Raw genomic sequence first — 21,110 nt, forward strand, 5'->3', positions numbered from 1 at the left:
CCATCGTGCGACATTTGCACACAATCTGGAAGGTTCAAAAATCAGGTGTAGGATACCGTACATTCTCAGCCAAAAGCACAAAAATCAGCAGGTGGCCATATGTGTACCTCTGCTTTCTTGTCATCAACTGGACGGTGAACAACACAGACCATTCCTATCCTGTGTCATTACTGGAAATGGTGACTTCATGCTAACATAAGGAAAAGAAAGTAATGGTTGAGCCCAAACAAAGCAGCAATTCTCTGTACAAATACCTGCGCCTGTTCACAAAAGGTAATGTTATGAATCTGGTGACACAGTGACGGTATGGTGTACTATGAATTGCATTCTCAAGGTGCAACCATCACTGCTGACACAATCCAAGAACAACAACCAGGAAGACTGCGAGAAGTGATGCTACTCTACAGTAATGTCCACCCGCATTCTGCAAGATAGATGAGAAACCACTATACAGGAGTCTGGTTTGGAAATCATTCCACAGCCATCTTATTCCCCTGATCTTTCACCATTAGATTTTCAGCATTTCCGCTCTCTGTTGAACAACCTTCAAGGAACTTGCTTTCCAAATGAAAATGCGCTCCAAGCACTTCTCTGCAAGTTCTCCATGTCATAACCATGTGATTTCTACAGTTGCAGAATGGAAAAGTTATGCCAGAGTTGGCAGACTCTTTTAAATAATGAAGGAGAATATATATTGATGACTAAAGTCTCTGTAATGTGTATCTGTTTTCTTTATTAAACTTATGAAAAAATGCTACAGAATTATCCGTCAACTCAGTAAAAACTTTTGTGTGTAGAGAGTTGTTATGTGATAATAAGTACTATTACTTTTATCATTCGAAAAAGGGCAAAATAAGCTGATGGTGCTATGTTAGCTTCTTCATTGTTAAGTCTATCTTTGATAAGCTTCAGCTAAAATGCTGTTGTAGGATAATATTAGCTATTTCTCCCCCAGTAGACAGATTTGTATGTTTTAGAACCACACAGTTGTGCTTAACATTCCAACAATCTAAATGTGGATACAAAATTTCATCTATGTGATAAACATTTTCTTAGACCAGGGCTTCCCAACGTGTGGTCCGCGGACCCCTTAGGGGTCCGCCGGCTCTTTCTATGTGGTCCGCGGCCACCTTTCACCAAATCGTGTAAAATAATGAGTAAAATTATTGAATAAAAGTTTGAAATCAAATTCATCACCATTTCTTTTTTCGTGTGAAAAATGTGTACTTTTACTTCATGTCGTATTCCCAAGCAGCCTTTGCAGTTCCTAAGTGAGAACGTATACACAGTTTAGTGCTGGAGAATGCGGCTTCTCTGATCGACTGTTTCGCAACACTATGGGGGTCGTTTGTGCACTGGCTCACGGCGCTAGATGCGCTGAAACCTTTTACGCATGCACGGAGCGAGCTTTGTCGACCAATCACAGCGCTCGCTGGCATGCATATGGCCCCAGGCATCATTAAATGTTAAACTTGCTGTGTCAGTGCACTACCTGTTTCATAAGTCGATTTTTGACCAGTTATTGCTTCTAACATGGATCGGTGGCTGATGTCAGGATCATTGAAGGAGGGTGCAGTTTCTCCATCGCCGTCACAACAAGGGAAGTTTCCAGTTGAAATGAATGAGGAAGGACGACGACCAAAGGAAGAACAATCACAAGAAGCTCCACAGCCGGATTTATTATGTGAAAACACTGCAAGAACTCCATTGGTTGTGGCCGGGGTGGCCGAGCGGTTCTAGGCGCTACAGTCTGGAATTGCGCAACCGCTACGGTCGCAGGTTCGAATCCTGCCTCGGGCATGGACGTGTGTGGTGTCCTTAGGTTAGTGAGGTTTGAGTAGTCCTAAGTTCTAGGGGACTGATGACCTCAGAAGTTAAGTCCCATAGTGCTCAGAGCCATTAGAACCAACTCCATTGGTTGCAATATCCTGTGGAAGTGGAATAACCAAGAAGCGTAAGTACGACGAAAGCTATTTAGAAATGGGCTTTATGGAGACAAAGGAGGGTAAAGCTCAGTGTTTAATTTGTGCCAGAGTCCTTCTGAACAGTTCAATGGTTCCAGTTAAATTGCGCCGCCATTTTGAAGGTACTCACCCGGATTTACTGGCTAAAGAAATCAATTTTTTCAAAAGGAAGACTGCTGAACCAGCTGCTTCTCAGCACTGCATGAAAACTCATGCAAAAACAATTAATCAAAATTCATTAAAAGCTTCTTTCTTGGTTAGTTATCGAGTGGCAAAAACAGGCAAAGCTCATACCATTGCAGAAAATCTCACAAAGCCGTGTGTTAATGATATTGTTTCTTGCATGCTAGACGAAAAGGTGGTAGAGCTTGTATCTTCAGTGCCATTATAAAACAATACTGTCAAGAGACACATTGTTGACATGTCAAATGATGTGAAAGACACCCTTGTTTCTCGCATCCAACATAATTCATTTTCTCTGCAGATAGATGAATCCACAGATGTTGCAGGATTAGCGATTATATTGGCTTTTGTCCGTTATGAATATTCTGGATGTTTTGAGGAGGACCTCTTATTGTGCAGACCACTACCTGCCAACACAACAGGTGCTTAAATTTCCGTCTATTGGATGATTTTTTAAGGACTAACGAAGTTTCATGGTCTAATTGCATGGATGTGTGAACAGATGGCGCAAAAGCTATGACAGGTCCTACAGTCAGAGCAATAACGAAAATGAAAGAAAACGCCAAGAATTGCAGCAGTAGTCATTGTGCTCTCCACAGATACGCTTTAGCTACGAAACAAATGCCTGTTTCGTTCAATAAAGTTTTGGACGAATCCATTAACTACATAAAATCAAGGCCGTTGAAGTCGAGACTTTTCACAATACTGTGTGAAGATATGAGAAGCCTTCATCCTTCCCTGCTTCTCCACACAGAAGTGAGGTGGCTCTCACGTGGGAATGCACTCTCTTGGTTGTACGAATTAAGATTGGAAGTCTTAGCTTTCCTTTTGTAGCATAACACCAAATTAGCAGACCTTATTAATGACGAAAATTGGCAGTGTATATTTGCCTATTTGTCAGATAATTTCTTCAAAATGAATGAAATGAATATTTCACTCCAAGGGCAAAGTGAAACAAAGGTCACTGCTATCGAAAAAGTTCGAGCATTCAAGAGGAAAATCAATTTTAGTTTCAGCAAATTCTGGAACGTCTCCGAAGCTTGATGTCATTGTTGGAGCATTATTTCCTAACAGCTGAAGACAAGAAGCTGCAGAAATACGAATGGGTGGTCAACCCATTCACTGTATTCAATAAGCCGAACATTCTATCATCAAATGAATATGAATTGTTGATAAAAATTGCCACAGACCCTACCTTGGAATCAAGTTTTGACAGTGACGGTTACTCACACTTTTGGATCCGTTTGGATAACAAGAAATACTACCCCTTTGTTGAAAAGGAAAAACTTCTTCGGTTTGCCACAACATACATGTGTGAATCTGGATTCTCGATCTATGCTGCACACAAAACTAAGTACCGAAGCTGTCCAGATGCGGAAACCGACATCCGTCTCCAGTTGTCAAGAACTGAAACTAACTTTTCAAAATTGTGTCAGCAGAAGCACCCTCAACCATCACATTAGGATTCCATTATTATTCCTATAGACTCATCTATAGTAAAGAAGAAAGCATTTTTCTTCGTAGATGCTCATTTCACCTGAACTATAATTCTGTAGGAATTTTGTTTCTGTCTTCTATCATTTACAAAATAATTATTAATTGAATACTGTTGGCATTGATATTTTTGTTACAAAAATTAAAATGATCTCTAAAGCTAATTTCTTTTCTTTATAATATATACCATCCCCTCAGTTAAAAATATGGCCTGCCTATACTTCAACTACAATTACTTGTTATTACTCTGACACTATATTGTGGCAACTGGCTGCGAGCGTAAACAAATGATGACTTTCCACGTGCCACCTTGTAAAAGGTAAACCTCCTCTGCCAGAATTGTTTCCTTTAAGAAAAAGTCTTACGTTCTGTGAAATGCTTTGTCTTCTTATATAGAAATAAGAGCGTCTGTTTGATTCTTGAGTTTCTCCCGGCGTATTTGATAATCAAAATATCCACAAGTGTACTGCTGGTCTACAGTGACCAACGGGCACAATATTTCGGCGATCATACATGTCGCCATCATCAGGTGAACTGACGGACGGACGTACTGGCACGTTCACGGGAGCTCAGTCCGTCAGTTCACCTGATGATGGCGACATGTATGATTGCCGAAATATTGTGCCCGTTGGACACTGTAGACCAGCAGTACACCCGTGGATATTTTGATTAAGAGAGTCTGTCTGTTTGTTTTCCTAATTTGTTTACAGTCGAGGCTGACTGCCACAATATAGTGTCCAAGTAGTAGTTGAAGTTGTCAGCTGTGGCTAAACTGTTGTCACGCCGCCTGCCAGTTGCCAGCTACCAACTGACAGTACACTGTTGCAACGCCGCCTGCTAGCTGCCGGCTATGGACTGACAGCTGCCGTTCAGTAGGTACACAAAGTCATAAAAATAACTAGATTTTCTGATCTGTTTGCATGGGCACAAAAATCGATTGTGGAACTGGAAAACGGATTTATGAAAGCAGATTTCCAGAATCGATTTTGAAGTGTTTATATGACCAACCAAAAGCGGAACTGGGACATCGGCTAACGAAACCAGATTTTGGAAACCCATGTAAACTGGGTGAATGTATTCCCACACATTGCACAACAGATGTCACAATAGTCCTTTAAAGGCAATTCCTTGGCCTCTTTTCTTTCGTGATATGTTTGTATCCTGAATCATGGGTCTGCCTCTTTTCTTCACAGCCGCACGGAATGGCCGCGCAGTCTCAGGCACCATGTCGTCGTGGTTTGCGCGGCCACTCCCGCAGGAGGTTAGAGTCCTCCCTCGTGTGTGTGTGTGTGTGTGTGTGTGTGTGTGTGTGTGTGTGTGTGTGTGTGTGTGTGTTTTGTCCTTAGTGGAAGTTAAACTTAGGTTAATAGTGTGTAAGACTAGGGACTGATGACCTCAGTAGTTAAGTCCCATAGACTTTACGTACATTTGAACATTTTTCTTCGTATTTCACGAAAAGCCACACACACACACACACACACACACACACACACACACGACTGTTACGAAATATGCATGCTCCTTACACGACAGTAGGCAAACAGTGGAAGTGAACAGACCACAAGCGGCAACTTGTCAACAGCGAACAGCTTGGATGTGCCGTTGATTGCTCTTGGAGGAAGGCAGCTCCAATGTGTGAAATGTCAATTACCAAGTAATTTTAATCAGGCTATAGTGTGTTGAACAAAGGGAGTAAATCCACTAGTAAGTGTCTGGATACAGTGGGAATTCAAATTGGATCGTTAATTTCAAGTTTTTTTCATTCATCTCTAAACCAAAGACTATGATACTTCAGGGATGGGGGGAGGGGGGTCATTGGGAACATGGCACTTGCATTAAGAGGCTTTCGGTTCCCATGGGTTTCGCTCTGAAATATAAAGTTACTGTGCTCTTGATTGACTAGGGGTCTGCCATGGATTTTTGGCTGAAGAAGGGGTCCGCCAGTTGAAAAGGTTGGGAATCCCTGTCTTAGACCACAGACCACAACTGCCTAAGAAGACAGTGATTATCTCGTAGATGAAACTTTTGGAATGTGTTTTACAGTCTTAAGATCACACAAATGGTATTTTAAATGGTTTCAGCATTGTTGCAGGTCATTATCTGTTTAAAAAGAAACAAAAAGAGGGATAGTTAAATACTAGGAAGCTAAATTACAGTTTCAAACTAACATCTGTACACAAATATACAAACTTGAAAACATCTCATAGTAACATCACAGAGCAGAACTGAACTGGCCATGATTGGGCACCCACGTTGTAAACATATCAACACTCGGGGCCAGTTTAATGCTCAAGTGACACAAACCCAACCTGTGGTGCAAAGCTGAGAAGGGTGCCAGTACAAGATTTGTATACAGTGGATATCACAGTTAGCAGCAAAAACTGACATGGGTGAAAGTGTACGCAGGAAAAGGGGGTGCCAAATCATAAGTTGCTTGTGTGGAAAAATGTTGTCAAAGCAACACTATCGACCCTTGATTGTTGGCATTGACATCTACATTTCACTACAAAATAGTGTGTAGTTGATAAGTTTTAAATCACAAAAGTAAGATTAAAATATTCACAATATTAAATTAACTGTGAGATAAACCCTTGTGAAATTGAAAGCTTCTTGTATTAAAAAAAAAAAAAAAAACACATAACTACTACTGTAGGTGAGCTAGATGTATACCAGAAACAGGTTAAATGGCACTTGCTTACAGATGAGATTTGTGACTTGTTTAGCAGTTGCTTGATGTAAAAGTTGTTCACACTTGCTGTGTAGTGCATACTTGCAAATGCTGGTGACCCATTTGCCACTAGCCTGTAGGTGGGTGTTATTTAACATGCTTAAGTTATTATGCAGTGTATTCAGATGCATCTAGTTGTTTACAGAAGTTTGTAAAATACCGGGAAAATGAAGTTTACGTGTGGTATACTTTGGCCATAAGTCCTCTTTCCGGGAGTTCAACTGCCTGTTGCAAGTCGATTTATCTTTTCTTTTTCCTTCCAATTTAAACAGAGTGTTTGGTGATGACTTGCTAAGGAGTCGTTTGTGGAACCTGAGACTGAAAAATAAAGTAAAATAATTTCGCATTCAAAAAAGTATTGGTGACATACAGTGACAACAAATGTTGTCACAATAGGTGTAAAGGCTTACTAAGGCTGTGTAAATTTGTATTTGATGTTCTTTATTTGTCTGTATTGAGATCTACTTATAATTTATTTTAGACAACAATAATTTGAACTCTGTAATAAGGTAGATTCCAAATCCACAACTCCTGTGGATATACTTATAATCATTTGTTGTACATGCTTGCAAGGTGATATATATACACTGTCTGACAGTCTGGAACACAAAAGGGAGTCAAATTTACAAAGAATTTCGTAGTATGAAGCTACTTATCGGTATGATCTTCACCACCTCTGGCCTGACTGCATGCACTGATTCAATTGGGAAGAGCAGCTTTTTGCAGATGATGCTGTAGTATACAGAGAAGTTGCAGCATTAGAAAATTGCAGTGAAATGCAGGAAGATCTGCAGCGGATAGGCACTTGGTGTAGGGAGTGGCAACTGACCCTTAACATAGACAAATGTAATGTATTGCGAATACATAGAAAGAAGGATCCTTTATTGTATGATTATATGATAGCGGAACAAACACTGGTAGCAGTTACTTCTGTAAACTATCTGGGAGTATGCATACGGAATGATTTGAAGTGGAATGATCATATAAAATTAGTTGTTGGTAAGGCGGGTGCCAGGTTGAGATTCATTGGGAGAGTCCTTAGAAAATGTAGTCCATCAACAAAGGAGGTGGCTTACAAGACACTCGTTCGAACTATACTTGAGTATTGCTCATAAGTGTGGGATCTGTACCAGGTTGGGATGACAGAGATGATAGAGAAGATCCAAAGAAGAGCGGTGTGTTTTGTCACAGGTTTATTTGGTAAGTGTTAGCAAACTCAAGTGGCAGACTCTGCAAGGGAGGCGCTCTGCATCACGGTGTAGCTTGCTGTCCAGGTTTCGAGAGGGTGCGTTTCTGTATGAGGTATCGAATATATTGCTTACCCCTACTTATACCTCCTGAGGAGATCGTGAATGTAAAAATAGAGAGATTCGAGTGCGCACTGAGGCTTTCCGGCAGTCGTTCTTTCCGCGAAGCATACACGACTGGAACAGGAAAAGGAGGTAATGACAGTGGCACGTAAAGTGCCCTCTGCCACACACCGTTGGGTGGCTTGCAGAGTATAAATGTAGATGTAGTGTCATAAAGCCATTGTACTGTCCTGAGGCAAGCTGGACCATAGCTGTTGTAACTGGTCCTTGATATCTTGGATACTGGCATTGGAAGAGAGTAGAAATCTGAGTCAGTCCCGCAAATATCCTGTTGGGACAGACATGGGGATACTACTGTTCACAGGAATGCCTCAACATCATACGTACAGTGTATACTGGCACAACCGATGTATGAAAGAGCAATGTCATGTTGAAAAATGGCCCACGATAATGTGGGATGAGAGGTACAACATGAAGATGCAGGGTGTCTGTGACATACTGTTGTGCCATCAGAGTTCCATCAATCACTGGTAGCTGTGGCCTGAAGTCATACATGATGCCACCCCTTACCGTGATGCCAGCATTAACACCAGTGTGCCTCTCCGAAACATTGGAAGAATGGGGCCTCTCCCCAGGCTGCCACCATACTCACTGATGCTGGTCATACAGTGTTGGAAAACTGTGATGCATCCCTGAACACAATTCAGTACCTCTCACCAGCAGTCCATGCTTCCCAATCATGGCATGGTGCCAAATGCAGCTGTTTGTAATGTGGTGTTAACGGCATCCTGTGCATGGAACGGTAATTCCCTAGTCCAACTGGTACAAGTTGCCTACCAGTGATACAGGATGACACAGAATGTTACAGGGATTCCATTATTTGTTCTCAGATGACCGGCTCAGATGTGAAGGGGCTACGATGTGCTTACTGCACAATACAGCTATCCTTGCTTGTGGTCGTTACATGTGGTCAATTGTAACGTTGATGACGAGTATGCCCTGCCCTCTTGTTCCTGTGCAGTCCAATATTGGGCCACTGTCACATTATAAAGGCCCACAAATTTGGATATTGTCATCTTCGACCAGTGGCTATATGGAGACCCACTATGAGGTCCTGTTCAGACTCCTGTCAGGTGTTGATAACACTGTCTTGTACGAGTGCACAGCATCTCCATGTCCTCTCTGAGATCACTCAACATCTGATGCTGCCCACCTCCTTATTTATGTACTCTAGCAGGACTAGTAACAGCACTAATACAATCTGATGGCCGTTCTACCACAGAGAATTGCAGCTCTAATCATTTATATACCCACTCATGTTTTATATATGTACGAAGTTACACAGATACCTAACTGTGTTTTCTGAGTATTTTCCTTTTTTCATGCAGTATTGTTAAAATGGCCTTAACTTTATAACAACAAACAAAAACAATGTTTGTAAAAACAAAGATGATGTAACTTACCAAACAAAAGCATTGGTATGTTGAAAGAGACACTAACAAACACAAACACACACACACAAAATTCAAGCTTTCGCAACCCACGGTTGCTTCATCAGGAAAGAGGGAAGGAGAGGGAAAGATGAAAGGATGTGGATTTTAAGGGAGAGGGTAAGGAGTCATTCCAATCCCGGGAGCGGAAAGACTTGACTTAGGGGGAAAAATGGACAGGTATACACTCGCTCGCTCGCGCGCGCGCACACACACACACACACACACACACACACACACACACAGACACACACACACAGACACACACACACACACACACACACACACACACATCAATCCACACAAGCAATGTTTGTTTTTATTGGTCAGTACAAAAAGAATAACAAGAGATTAGTGAACTGAAATATCTTGTCTCAGTGTAGCCTCCTTCACCATAGACAGAAAACAGTACAGCACCATATTGGAAGTGTAAGCACATCATTGGATGTCAAACCATCGGCTTGCTACGCCTGTAGGTATTGTGTCAGGATTGTCACCACCAAATGCCCAGTGCCCCTCTTCAGCTTAGACTGCTGCGCTTATTCTTGTGGCTAGTTATTTCATTCGCATGGCATCAGACAAGCTCTACATCAGATTATAATTTGTCGTATCAATCAAATGAATTGTCATGTAAGCTTAAGTTATGTTGATGACTAAGTAGTCAGTTAATTCAATGAATTCAGATGAAATTGGCAGTCCCTCACAAATTTCTGATTATGATTGTATGCAAATCATGTTTATAATATACTGATTGAACTGGATTGAGAGGTGGAGGAAGAGCTAAAAACATACAAAAACCAAAATCACTACAAAAATGTCAAAATAAAAATGGTACATAATGATATCTCCATTTGATCAGACTATTATGAAACTGAAATTTGATATTAAATAGGAAAAGTTTAGCAACATTATCAGTGTATCTCTATCAATGTTTTAATTAATTAAAAAATCATCATCTTATTAGAATTGAATAGTTTTGATCCCTATTTTTCTGTTTGTGTTTAGTTTTACAAAAGGCATGATCCAACTTCAAATGAAGAACATGAAATGATGGAGAATTTATTTAACTGCCTTTGTTCGAGCCTGATGTATGCACCAAACAGAGAACGTTTCCTACGTGGAGAAGGCTTGCAGCTTATGAATCTTATGCTGAGGTGAGTACCTTTTCATTAAAAATAAATGAATTATACACATGTTTCATCTGGTATAAGCTTGCTTTTGTATGCATTTCACATGTACATACTATTACAAGAAAAATTGATCTCAGGGAGAAAAAGACAGCAGATGCCAATGCAAAATTATTTTTTTTGCAGGTTCATTCCACAGTGTTTGAAAAGTCTTGAAAGATGATATTATTCCTGCTGAGATCGTATATTTGAATAGAACAGTATTTACACAAATCACTCTTGGTCAGTTTAGAGTATAAGCCATATTAAGGAGGACACTTCCAACTATTCATGTAAATGTCCATTAAAAGATGACTGTATAGCTAAAATTGACTACCAGTCGAGTAAATATACATTTTTTATGCAAATATGCAACCTGTATGGAAATAATGTCATTTCTTTTAATGATAACACCATCTTCCTCTCGCTTTCTGGGCGATCTCTGCAATTTGTATTGTGGACTGTTCTTGTGTACCTTGCAAATAGTGTCCTTCACTGTGTAGTGCCACTGACAGGATGAGCCAAACCTATATGGTCAAAATAATGAAAACAGTAGAGGGTTCCAAACGGAGTATTCAGAGATGAACAACAAACGGTTTGAAATGAATATTTCATACTGTATGTGGTCCAAGTAAGCAATGTGTGCAACGCACATGTTGTAAACTATGTACAATTCTACATGTACATCAATACTCCACAAGCCACCAGACGGCACGAGACAGAGGTTACTGTGGTACTACTAACTAATCCATTTTTCATTTTCGAATGGCGTGTGGAAAGAATGATTATCTGTAAGCCTCATTATTAGCTCTAATTCCCAAATTTTTTCGTTGTGGTCATTTTGTGGGACGTTTGTGGGAAGAAGTGATATGTTGTTTTGCTGCTGGAAAGTACTCTCTCAAAATTTCAATAGTAAACCTCTCTCTGATGCATGATGCCTCTAATCTGGGGTTTGTTGGGCACTTCTGTAATGCTGTTGCCAATGCTCAGCCAATATTCAGGGATATGTCAGGAATGATCAACAAAAAAAACTTCATACGGATATATGCCCTGTACCGAATAGTTTCAAGATAGAACATATTTAATGTATGTACATTTGTTTATGGGCTAGTGCCATGCATGTGTGTGCCTTACTCAACCAACCTCGTTGACATTTCTTCTAGCCCACCCTGCTGTATGCTTTCAGCCTCGTTGCTCAGGATGTTTTTATGCCATTAAACTAGCCTGTTGAATATGCGGTTGTCTATGATGTGTTGTGAGCAAAGTAGTGTGAGGGATTGAGAATGTATCAGCTAGAGAAGGATTTGTTTGTTTTGTTTGTACACGTGCTAACTAAAATGCTGCACATGTACGCCAATGAAGAATATGCTGATAAGGTGTATGTTAATGGCTTCTTTGATGTTAGTGCTTTTGCTGCCGTTGAAGAATACTGTTAGCGCTTTCCAACTTGTGTAATTCCTGATTGTAGAGTGTTTGTCAGAGTATTCAGCACATTGCGTGAAATAGGTATTCTTCGCATTTTTCTTCTGAATGTTACTTCACCAAACTGTGCAGGAACAGCCATATGTTGTTGAAATGGTACAGCGTAGTTCTTCTACCAGCACATGGCAACTTTCTATATGTATCAATGTCCCAAGAAGGTGTGTATGGCAAACATTATGTGTGCAAAACTTGTACACATTTCAGATAAGGGGTGTCCATAATATTTGCATTGGCAACAATCCCATACAACTTGAATTTTGTCGCTGGTTAAATGACCATACATCATTTGCTTCCATTAATACCATTCACTAGTGTAGCCACATTTACACACACAAAATGGAATCAACATCACATGTAATAATCATGTGATCACAGGAAAATTCACAAGCTATAGTGAAACCAATTTTGAACTTTGTTTTTCAATATATGTTTGGTGCAGCTTGATCGATAATAGATTAATAGGTCCAGTCGTTCGAGAAGATTTAATGATGGGCCATAATTACTTGCACTTTTTGGATTTTTTTTTGAACACCTTGAGGTCATAACGTGCCACACGGACTGCATCGTACTTCCAGGATGATGGAGTTTGTCCACATTTTACCAGATGTGTGAGGGTATATTTCAATTGCACTTATCTAAATTTCTGGATTGGCCATGATAGTACAGTTGACTGGCCATAACGATCAACAGACCTTCAGCCATTAGATTTCTGTGTATGGGGTTGAAAGAAATCTGAGGTGCACAAATGAGCAGTGAATACATGAGAGGAACTATCTGGTTACATTATGGATGCTGCTGCACTCATTGGGGAATGTACAGAGGCACTCAGACAAGCAACACAACATTTTCTCCCAAGAATGCAAAAATGAACTGAAGCTGACGACAGAATATTTGAACATTTATTGTGAGCTGTACTACAGCTGTAATGTGATGTGTATGATAGTACTTAAAGGTGAATGTTTAAAAAATATGTGTTTTTCAGTTGATACTTTGTAAAATGCATGTTTAATATTTAATAATTGGTGCACATGTGTAAACCGGACAGTGTATGGAACAATACTGAAAATAAATAAGAACGTGCATTAAATGTGTTCTGTCTGAGAAACCATTCGGACTAGGGCCTATATCCAAATTTAGCTTTTTGCTTCAAATGACCATTCCTATCATACCCCTGAAAATTGACCATTTCTCCTGCAACACACTATAGATGCCAGCTGATGGGTATTTATTGGTGTATATTTCTAATGTGGATACTAGCTGAGCAATGTGACACGCAGTCAGTGTGTAAATATTTTGTGATAGTTATAAAATTGTTACCAACTCATGAAAGAATGGAATCTCCAGGTAGGAATATCAACAATGTAGGAAAAGATAGATTCATGTTTGCGGTAAAGATAACATGCTGAGTTGCAGACAGGTACAATTAAAAAAGGCTTACACATAAGCTTTTGGCCTCACCCTTTGTCAGAAAGAGAGAACCACACATCATTCAGTCATACAAGCAAGCACACCTCACACACTCATGATCACCAACTCCAGCAGCTCAGACCAGAATGCTATTCTGGCATTGTGAATGAATGGTGTATGTTTCTCTTTTTATGATTTACCATCCAGTGAGTTACTTCATACCATTAAAATATTTGTGTATATTAAATTCTTTAACTGTTATAGTTCTTTTCATATACAAGTAATAGACATACAAAATACGTTTTTTGGAGGCTGTGCTCTTCTGCTTCCTTGAAGTCAGTGTAAGTCAGTTGTAATCTCCAAACTTATTGGAAAGCACTTATCAGCTTAGACAACATGATGAACTCATTGGTTTGGGATATAATGTGTTTTCAGTACATAGCAAAACTTAGCTGAATTTCTTGTGTGTGTGTTTTGCGTTTTCTTACTGGGAACATACATTTCAGGGAAAAGAAACTGTCTCGAAATGGCTCGCTGAAAGTACTTGATCATGCCATGTCTGGACCAGATGGAAAAGAAAATTGTAATAAATTTGTAGATATCCTTGGACTCCGAACAATCTTTCCATTATTTATGAAAACTCCAAAGAAGAATCGCAAGCGTATACTGACCACTGAAGAACATGAAGGTAAAGTTTCCATTCATTTGAAATTGCTAAAACTTGCTTTTCCACACAATGTTTCCTGGAATTTGATATTTAGGTTGTTTTCCATTTCTGTGTAAGGTATTGATTATTTATACTTCAGAAGACTAAAGCTTGCTTGCTATGGGTAACAAATTATTATTACATTCTCATCATACTTATCAGATTAATAAACAAGTAAATTAATATTTTTGTTAATGCCTTTTAAAACACCATTTTGTTCTGTTGCTCAGTAAAATAAAGTTGATTAATTCCAACCAAATTAATAATGCATTTCTTTTTCATAATTTGTTATGTTTACAGAATCATAGTTCAGTATTTATATGTCTCATAATTGACGAAATGTTCTTGGGCTTCCATCTGGGTGGCTGCTGTGAAATATGTGATGTTTCAATGAATGTCACTCATCATCCTCTTTATCTTTGCCAGAAGGTGATAATAGTGACACTCATTGATACATTGCAGAATTTCAGTTCTTCCGCTCAAATGGAAGCCCAACAAACTTTTGTCAGCAGTATATGCCAGGAAAGTATACATTCACATATCTCATAGCTGTTGTCATTCTTGTTATATTGGATCAAAATTATTATGGATAGCTCCAAAATTTAGGTTGAACATGAAACTTTCAAAGTTTGTATTAATGCTTCTTATTAAGTTTTTTCGTTTTTAAAAAGTGATAGTGTTTGTTGTTGTTTTATGAACATTATATTTATTCCAGCTTATACTACAGTTTCTAAAAACAAATAATGGAAGGAGTAAATGTAGGCAGTTTCCATGTAATTGAGCCTTTGAACAATCGACAGGCACATGAACAAAACCTTACTGAGCTTTCAGACAATGTCCTCCTTCAGAATTAATTAATACAGAACACGCATACAAATGCACAGTTATATTGTCTGTGCTCTGTGATTTGATTCATCCCCCAGTTCTTATCTCACATGCACTCTTCATACATAATGTAGCAAAATTGAAGCACATGAAAGTATTTATTTGTTTCCATAAAAGCAATCTAGGAGGACAAGGATATTTTTCTTGATCTGGCTATGAAAGAGCTTTGTTTAGGTAAAGAGATGTGTTTATTTTTTGGTCTGTTTCTCTTGTACGTCAGTTCTTTGTGCACTGGGGCTAATATTCCCAGTGAGTAGATTCTATACATAACATGTAGTTCTGGAAACTTTTTGAACTACCCATGCACAGTTGCCGTATCCATTATTTAGTATCCCCACCAGCAGATGCTGAGATGGATGCAGATGAGCTGGCATGGATATTGCAGCCAAACAGTACAGAACACTGTCACTTAGAGTGTGTGCAAGGCATTGTATGGGCAAAACCACTCTCCCAGGTAATCACCTGCTGGCCTCATTAGGCCTGACCAAGTAGCTCTTATGAGACATCAACTACCTCAGATGTGGCCTTTACCTTGCGCCATGCTCTGTTTTCCATGTGCTTAGCTTACTCTGTCACTCACACTGATGGCATTTTGTTTGCTTCATGTTCATCTCTATGTGATGTTGGGATGCTCTGCTCTCCTGGAGATTGATTCACATATCCAGTTTCTTTCCCTCTTTCCAGTTTCAGCTCCCCAGGTTTGTATTCGGGCCACCATTGGCCATTTTGTGCCGACAGTCATGATTTTGTGGCATTGTCATGTCTGTACAGATACAAAACACTGGATTGAACACTCAATATTTTCCAACCCAAACTTCGGTGAAAGTCAAGAAGATAACAAATTTGGTGAACAGGATGGGTACTCTTATAGTACATTCTATGAATTACTTGTCTTCCATACACCAGAACACCTTTGTAGGCAGGTGTGTTGTCCAGAATTGCCTTTATTTTATTTTTCTTTCTGCAATCTAGCCTTTTTATCTTAAATTTTCATCTCACTGGTCCAGCGGCTACTAATTGTTTTACCCACTGCTTGGAGTTTAAGAAGGAAAAATACCTTCTGCAGCCCGAAATCGAGTGGCCACAACCTTTCTGTTTTTTACTTGCTCCCCCCCCCCCCATCTTTCTCTCTCTCTCTCTCTCTCTCTCTCTCTCTCTCTCTCTCCCTCTCTCTCTCTCTCTCTCTCTCTCTCTCCCTCTCCCCAGTGACTACCACACGGGATCTTTAATTGCAGTTATATTCTGCAGTGAAAAAAATGGCTCTGAGCACTATGGGACTCAACTGCTGAGGTCATTAGTCCCCTAGAACTTAGAACTAGTTAAACCTAACTAACCTAAGGACATCACACACATCCATGCCCGAGGCAGGATTCGAACCTGCGACCGTAGCGGTCTCGCGGTTCCAGACTGCAGCGCCAGAACCGCGCGGCCACTTCGGCCGGCCTATTCTGCAGTGACAAATTGCAAAATGACATTAGTTGACTTGACATGTTTAAATAATCCATGCATTGGCTGAGAAGATTATTTCTGTATTTGCTACTCATCAGGAGTCAACTAATGCATCACATGTCTTGCAGGGAATTTTCTCCTAGTTAATTAAAATGAAAAAATACTTTATTTTTGCTTCTTGTGTGCATACGGTATTAGCTATTTCATACATCTGTAACCAATAATTGTCCAATAACATGTTATACACTATATTGATTTTTTTCATTAATGTGGTTGCAGTTTTGAGGCGTCTTTCAGAGGAATTATCTTGAAGTGAAGTATGATCATCCTTGATTTATGCCACCTTTTTGTTGACAGTGACTGAGCATACTCTTGAGTTCTTGGTTTCCGTAATCCAGCTGTGACAAAGAATTTTACCACAGCACCTTATTCCAGTGTATCCAGTTAAATAAAATACACACAAAATAAAAATTAGAAAGTAGAACGATTTAAACTATTTTGCAGATAAGTTGAACTTGACTTACATTATTTCCAGAATGTATCAACGTAACAAAGACAAAATTTCAATGATATTAATACCATGTGTGTGCCAGGCTTTGCTCTTATATAGCCTCTAAATGTTATCTGCAATCATATGTAGCTTATCACAGAGAGTAATTAAATGTAAATGGGGGGCATTAGCTGGGGATATTTGAAATTATTTAATATGGTGTACTTGAGGTTAAAAATATTATTTCTTACTTCCAACAGAACACGTGGTCTCAATTATTGCAAGTATGCTGCGCAACTGTCGGGGACCACAGCGCCAAAGATTGTTAAATAAGTTTACGGAGAATGATCATGAAAAAGTCGATCGACTTTTAGAACTGCATTTTAAATATCTGGAGAAGGTTGAACAGGTGGATGCAGAGCTAGACCGCGAGCGAAAGGTATGGAATGAAATGCAAATTCTCATCAACTTTATAATGAAATAGGTTAAAAGTTTCTTTAATTTTAGTTGATATGTTGTCTGTAACAACAACAACATTACTACTACTACTACTACTACTACTACTACTTCTACTCTATGTACAAGATTTATCATCAGTGTTTGAAAGAATATATTTGTATCGGAAAGATGACATCTAAAATGAAATTAGTTAAATACAGGTAGGAAAACAAACTCTGACAGCAAGTTACACTTTTTGCAGAAATCTGTGATCTCTCTGAAATACAGACTGGGGACAGGCAGGGAGATGAATTATCCCCAATTGTCTTCAATACTGTCCTGTAGAAAATAATGAAACCCTAGGAAAAAGTGCTGAAGTTGGAAGGACTAAGTGAAACACCCCTTGGGAAAAAGGAAACAACATGGAAAATAAGTGATTAGCTTTTGCCAATGACCTTGCCCTTTCAGCCTGAAAACAAGAAGGATGTGCAAAGAATGCTGGAGATCTTGCATGAAATTGCTGGAATACAGGTCTGAGAGGCTCACGTGAGAAGACAGAATATATGGAACACAGTCATCACGGGAAGAAATACTTGAATGTAAAACATGGGAAGATTAACAGGACAGACCGAGGAGAACGGAGTCAACCCAGTGGACTGGATAAAGAGGCTGCCAAAGGAAGAGCCAGAAAATTGGACTTTGCTTACAAACTAACACAGAACAGGTACAAAGTGAGCAATATCCTAGAAGGCCAAAATCAGGCACTATAATTCAGCTTTAAAACCAGAGGGACTCTGCTTCGAAGCATCTTATTTTAAATGAAAATACAATAGAAAGGATTTGAAAAGAAGGAAAGGAAGTATCTTGGAAATTCTGGGGCACCAGAAGACTACTGTAAAACTTAGAAGAATGGAAAAATGAGGAGTTCTACAAGTAGACCAAATAGATCTTGTACACAATGCAGAAATGACAGTTGAAATTTTATGGACACGTAGCAAAAACAGATGAAAACCAAATGAATGAGAACATTTTCACTTACGAGATGTGATCAAAAAGTAACATGAATGTTTTAATTTTGTAGACCTTATACATCCGATTTTCAGTTTTTTTCATCTTATTGGTGCACATGCTCCTGATGTATATTTGCATTTTCAGCTGTTTTGAATATTTAGTTTAGTGTTGACACTGAAAAGGTTAGGCATGTTTTCGAGCACTCAGCAAATTTTTACTTTTGAATAAGATGGATCGAAGAATATGCATTAAATTTTACTCGAAAAATGTAATAAAGCACACCTCTGCATTCAAAATGTTGCCTGTGGCTTTTGGCAAACATACTATGAGTAAGACAGTTTATGAGTGGTATATGTTGTGACTCGCCGATCATTCAAAGCGCCGCCGCGCAATTACGCGTGTCCTCTACGTGCGGCGCTGTCTGCCAGCCATGCAGCAGCTGCGCCACCTAAGCGACCAGCCGAGCAGCGGCCGCTAGACTGGGACTCAGTGCTCATTCGAATGCTAACGTGTACACGTCTTGCTTGTCAACTTACTCTGTGACTTATATGTGTTGTGTCGTCCTGAAATATATTTGTTAAACTTGACGTTATAACAATTGGCGACGAGGTAGTGGATTTTTCCTTTTCACCGTTGACCCACAGGGTTCCATGGCTACTGTCGAGCAACTATTGCAAAATCTTCTTGAACAGCAAACGCTTCTAACAGCGGTGATTCGCGATTTTGTCGCAGCATGAAATGCGGGGCGTTTCTCGTCGTTGGCTGTACCTCCTTTTCCTCACTACGACGAGACGGCAGAAGACTGGTCTGATTATGAAAAACATCTTCGACAGCACTTTTTGGCATTTCATGTCACGGACGAACAACCATGTAAGTCTCTGTTCCTTTCCTGGATTTCACCTCAAATGTATCAGTTGTTGTCGCAACTGGCTCCTTTGAAGGATCCTGCATCTTTGTCCTTTGCTGAAATGTGCTCACTTCTGTCTGTCTATTTTCAAAAGCAAATGCATGTGGTAGCCTCTCGTGTTGCCTTTTATCGTTGTCAAAAACAGCCACATCAATCCTATCGTGCTTGGGCTGCTGAACTTCACGGCCTCAGTCGAAAGTGTCAATTTGTTACTGACGTTCACAAAGAATCCTATGCCGATTCCATGGTACGGGATGCTATTATCCGGTCGGCGCCCGACAAAGAAGTTTGGCAACGTGCCCTTCAGTTGGCGAATCCGACTCTAGATGAAGTTCTCTCCATTGCGCAGTCTTTTGAAATTTCTCACACCGCTGGGGCGCAAATAGAGGCGTGGGGTGATGTCGGGGAAATACAACTTCTGTGCGCTGTAGACAACGCGTTCGGTGCATCCCCGCCGACCGACGTGGCCGCAGTGCGCTCCCACGCGCAGCCTCGGCCTAGTCGTAAACAACCCGCTAAGAAACTGCAGCAAAACCCCCGGCAACTTCCTTCATGTCCGCGGTGTTTTACGAAACATTCACGCGAGGATTGTCCCCAACGTTGGGCTGTGTGTCACAATTGCAGAAAGAAAGGTCATGTGTCTTCCGTTTGCAAATCCGACCGCATACATGATGTTCATGAACATGACGCTGATTCTGATTCTGTGTTGTCTGTCAATTGCACTTCTTCCCTTTCAGGGAGGTTATTCCTCACTGTCCAAATCCTTGGTCGAGATGTTCGCATGCAAGTGGATACCAATTCTGCTGCCACTATAATTAATTCTCAGGCATATCTTCAGTTGGGTTCTCCACTCCTGTCACCTGTCACTCGGCAATTACGGATGTACAATAAACAGAAGATTTCTCTCTTGGGACAGTTTAATGCTGAGGTATCTTACAAATCCGTCGTTTGCACTGTTCCCATATTTGTGGTCGACCAGAGCAACGCAGAAAATCTTTTTGGTTTCGATGCCTTTTGCGTTTTTGGGTTCTCCATAGATTGTCTCTGATGCTATTCCTTATGCTCAACTGGATTCCTTGTCGACGACATTTTCGTCCCTTTTTTCTCCTAGGTTAGGCCATGCAAACAACTTTGAAGCTCATATCACTCTCAAACCCACTGCTCGGCCTAAGTTTTTTCGGGCTCGGCCCATTCCTGCGGCCCTTCGTGATCGGGTAAAACGGGAGTTGGATCGTCTCACTACTTCAGGGGTCTTGCTTCCTGTCACTTCCAGTGAGTGGTCCTCTCCTGTCGTTGTCGTTGCTAAGCCAAATGGTGATATTCGTCTCTGTGTCAATTTCAAAGCCACTGTAAATGCTCAATGCCTCATTGACACTTACCCTATGCCCCGTCCTGAAGAACTGTTCACTAAACTTGCTGGAGGCCAGTATTTTTCTAAAATTGACCTGTCAGAAGCTTATCAACAACTTCCTCTCGGCGCTGCTTCCCGGCAGTTTCTGGTCCTTAACACGCCTTTCGGCCTCTATCAATACCAACGCTTGCCATTAGGGGTTTCTAGCGCCCCTGCTCTCTTTCAGAGATTCTTGGAACAATTATTGCTCCCTGTCCCTGGGTGTATCAGTTACATGGACGACATTGTTGTCACTGGCTCTACCACTGAAGAACATCTTCAAAATCTCCGCACACTTTTTCATGTCTTACAGACTGCCGGTCTTAAGTGTAATCTTCAGAAATCACAATTTTTTAAGGCACGTGATAGATGCTATCACGTACTTGGGGTTTCAACTCTCTCGGGATGGTATTCGTCCGCTTCAGCAAACTGTCGCTGCGATCGATGGCCTTCCTCGCCCTACATCTGTTAAGGAACTGCGGCCTTCTTGGGGAAAATAGCATACTATCACAAGTTTTTATCGTCTGCGGCTTTGGTGGCTCAGCCGTTGCATCGCCTGTTGCGTAAAAACGTGCCTTTTCACTGGTCCGTGTCATGCGATGCGGCTTTC

The 21,110-nt window shown here is 40.3% G+C and overlaps 1 protein-coding gene across 1 annotated transcript in view; it reads left to right on the plus strand.

Annotated features, from left to right (window-relative positions):
• Positions 1 to 21,110, plus strand: part of LOC126236098 (beta-catenin-like protein 1) — a 96,177-nt gene that overhangs the window by 57,658 nt on the left and 17,409 nt on the right. Inside the window, exons 7-9 of the mRNA XM_049945166.1 lie at positions 10,175 to 10,323; positions 13,731 to 13,912; positions 17,015 to 17,193. Of these exons, the coding sequence (XP_049801123.1) occupies positions 10,175 to 10,323; positions 13,731 to 13,912; positions 17,015 to 17,193 (510 nt within the window). The remainder of the gene's footprint in view (positions 1 to 10,174; positions 10,324 to 13,730; positions 13,913 to 17,014; positions 17,194 to 21,110) is intronic.

The sequence above is a fragment of the Schistocerca nitens genome, chromosome 2, assembly GCF_023898315.1.
Source record: "Schistocerca nitens isolate TAMUIC-IGC-003100 chromosome 2, iqSchNite1.1, whole genome shotgun sequence".
Lineage (NCBI taxonomy): Eukaryota > Metazoa > Arthropoda > Insecta > Orthoptera > Acrididae > Schistocerca > Schistocerca nitens.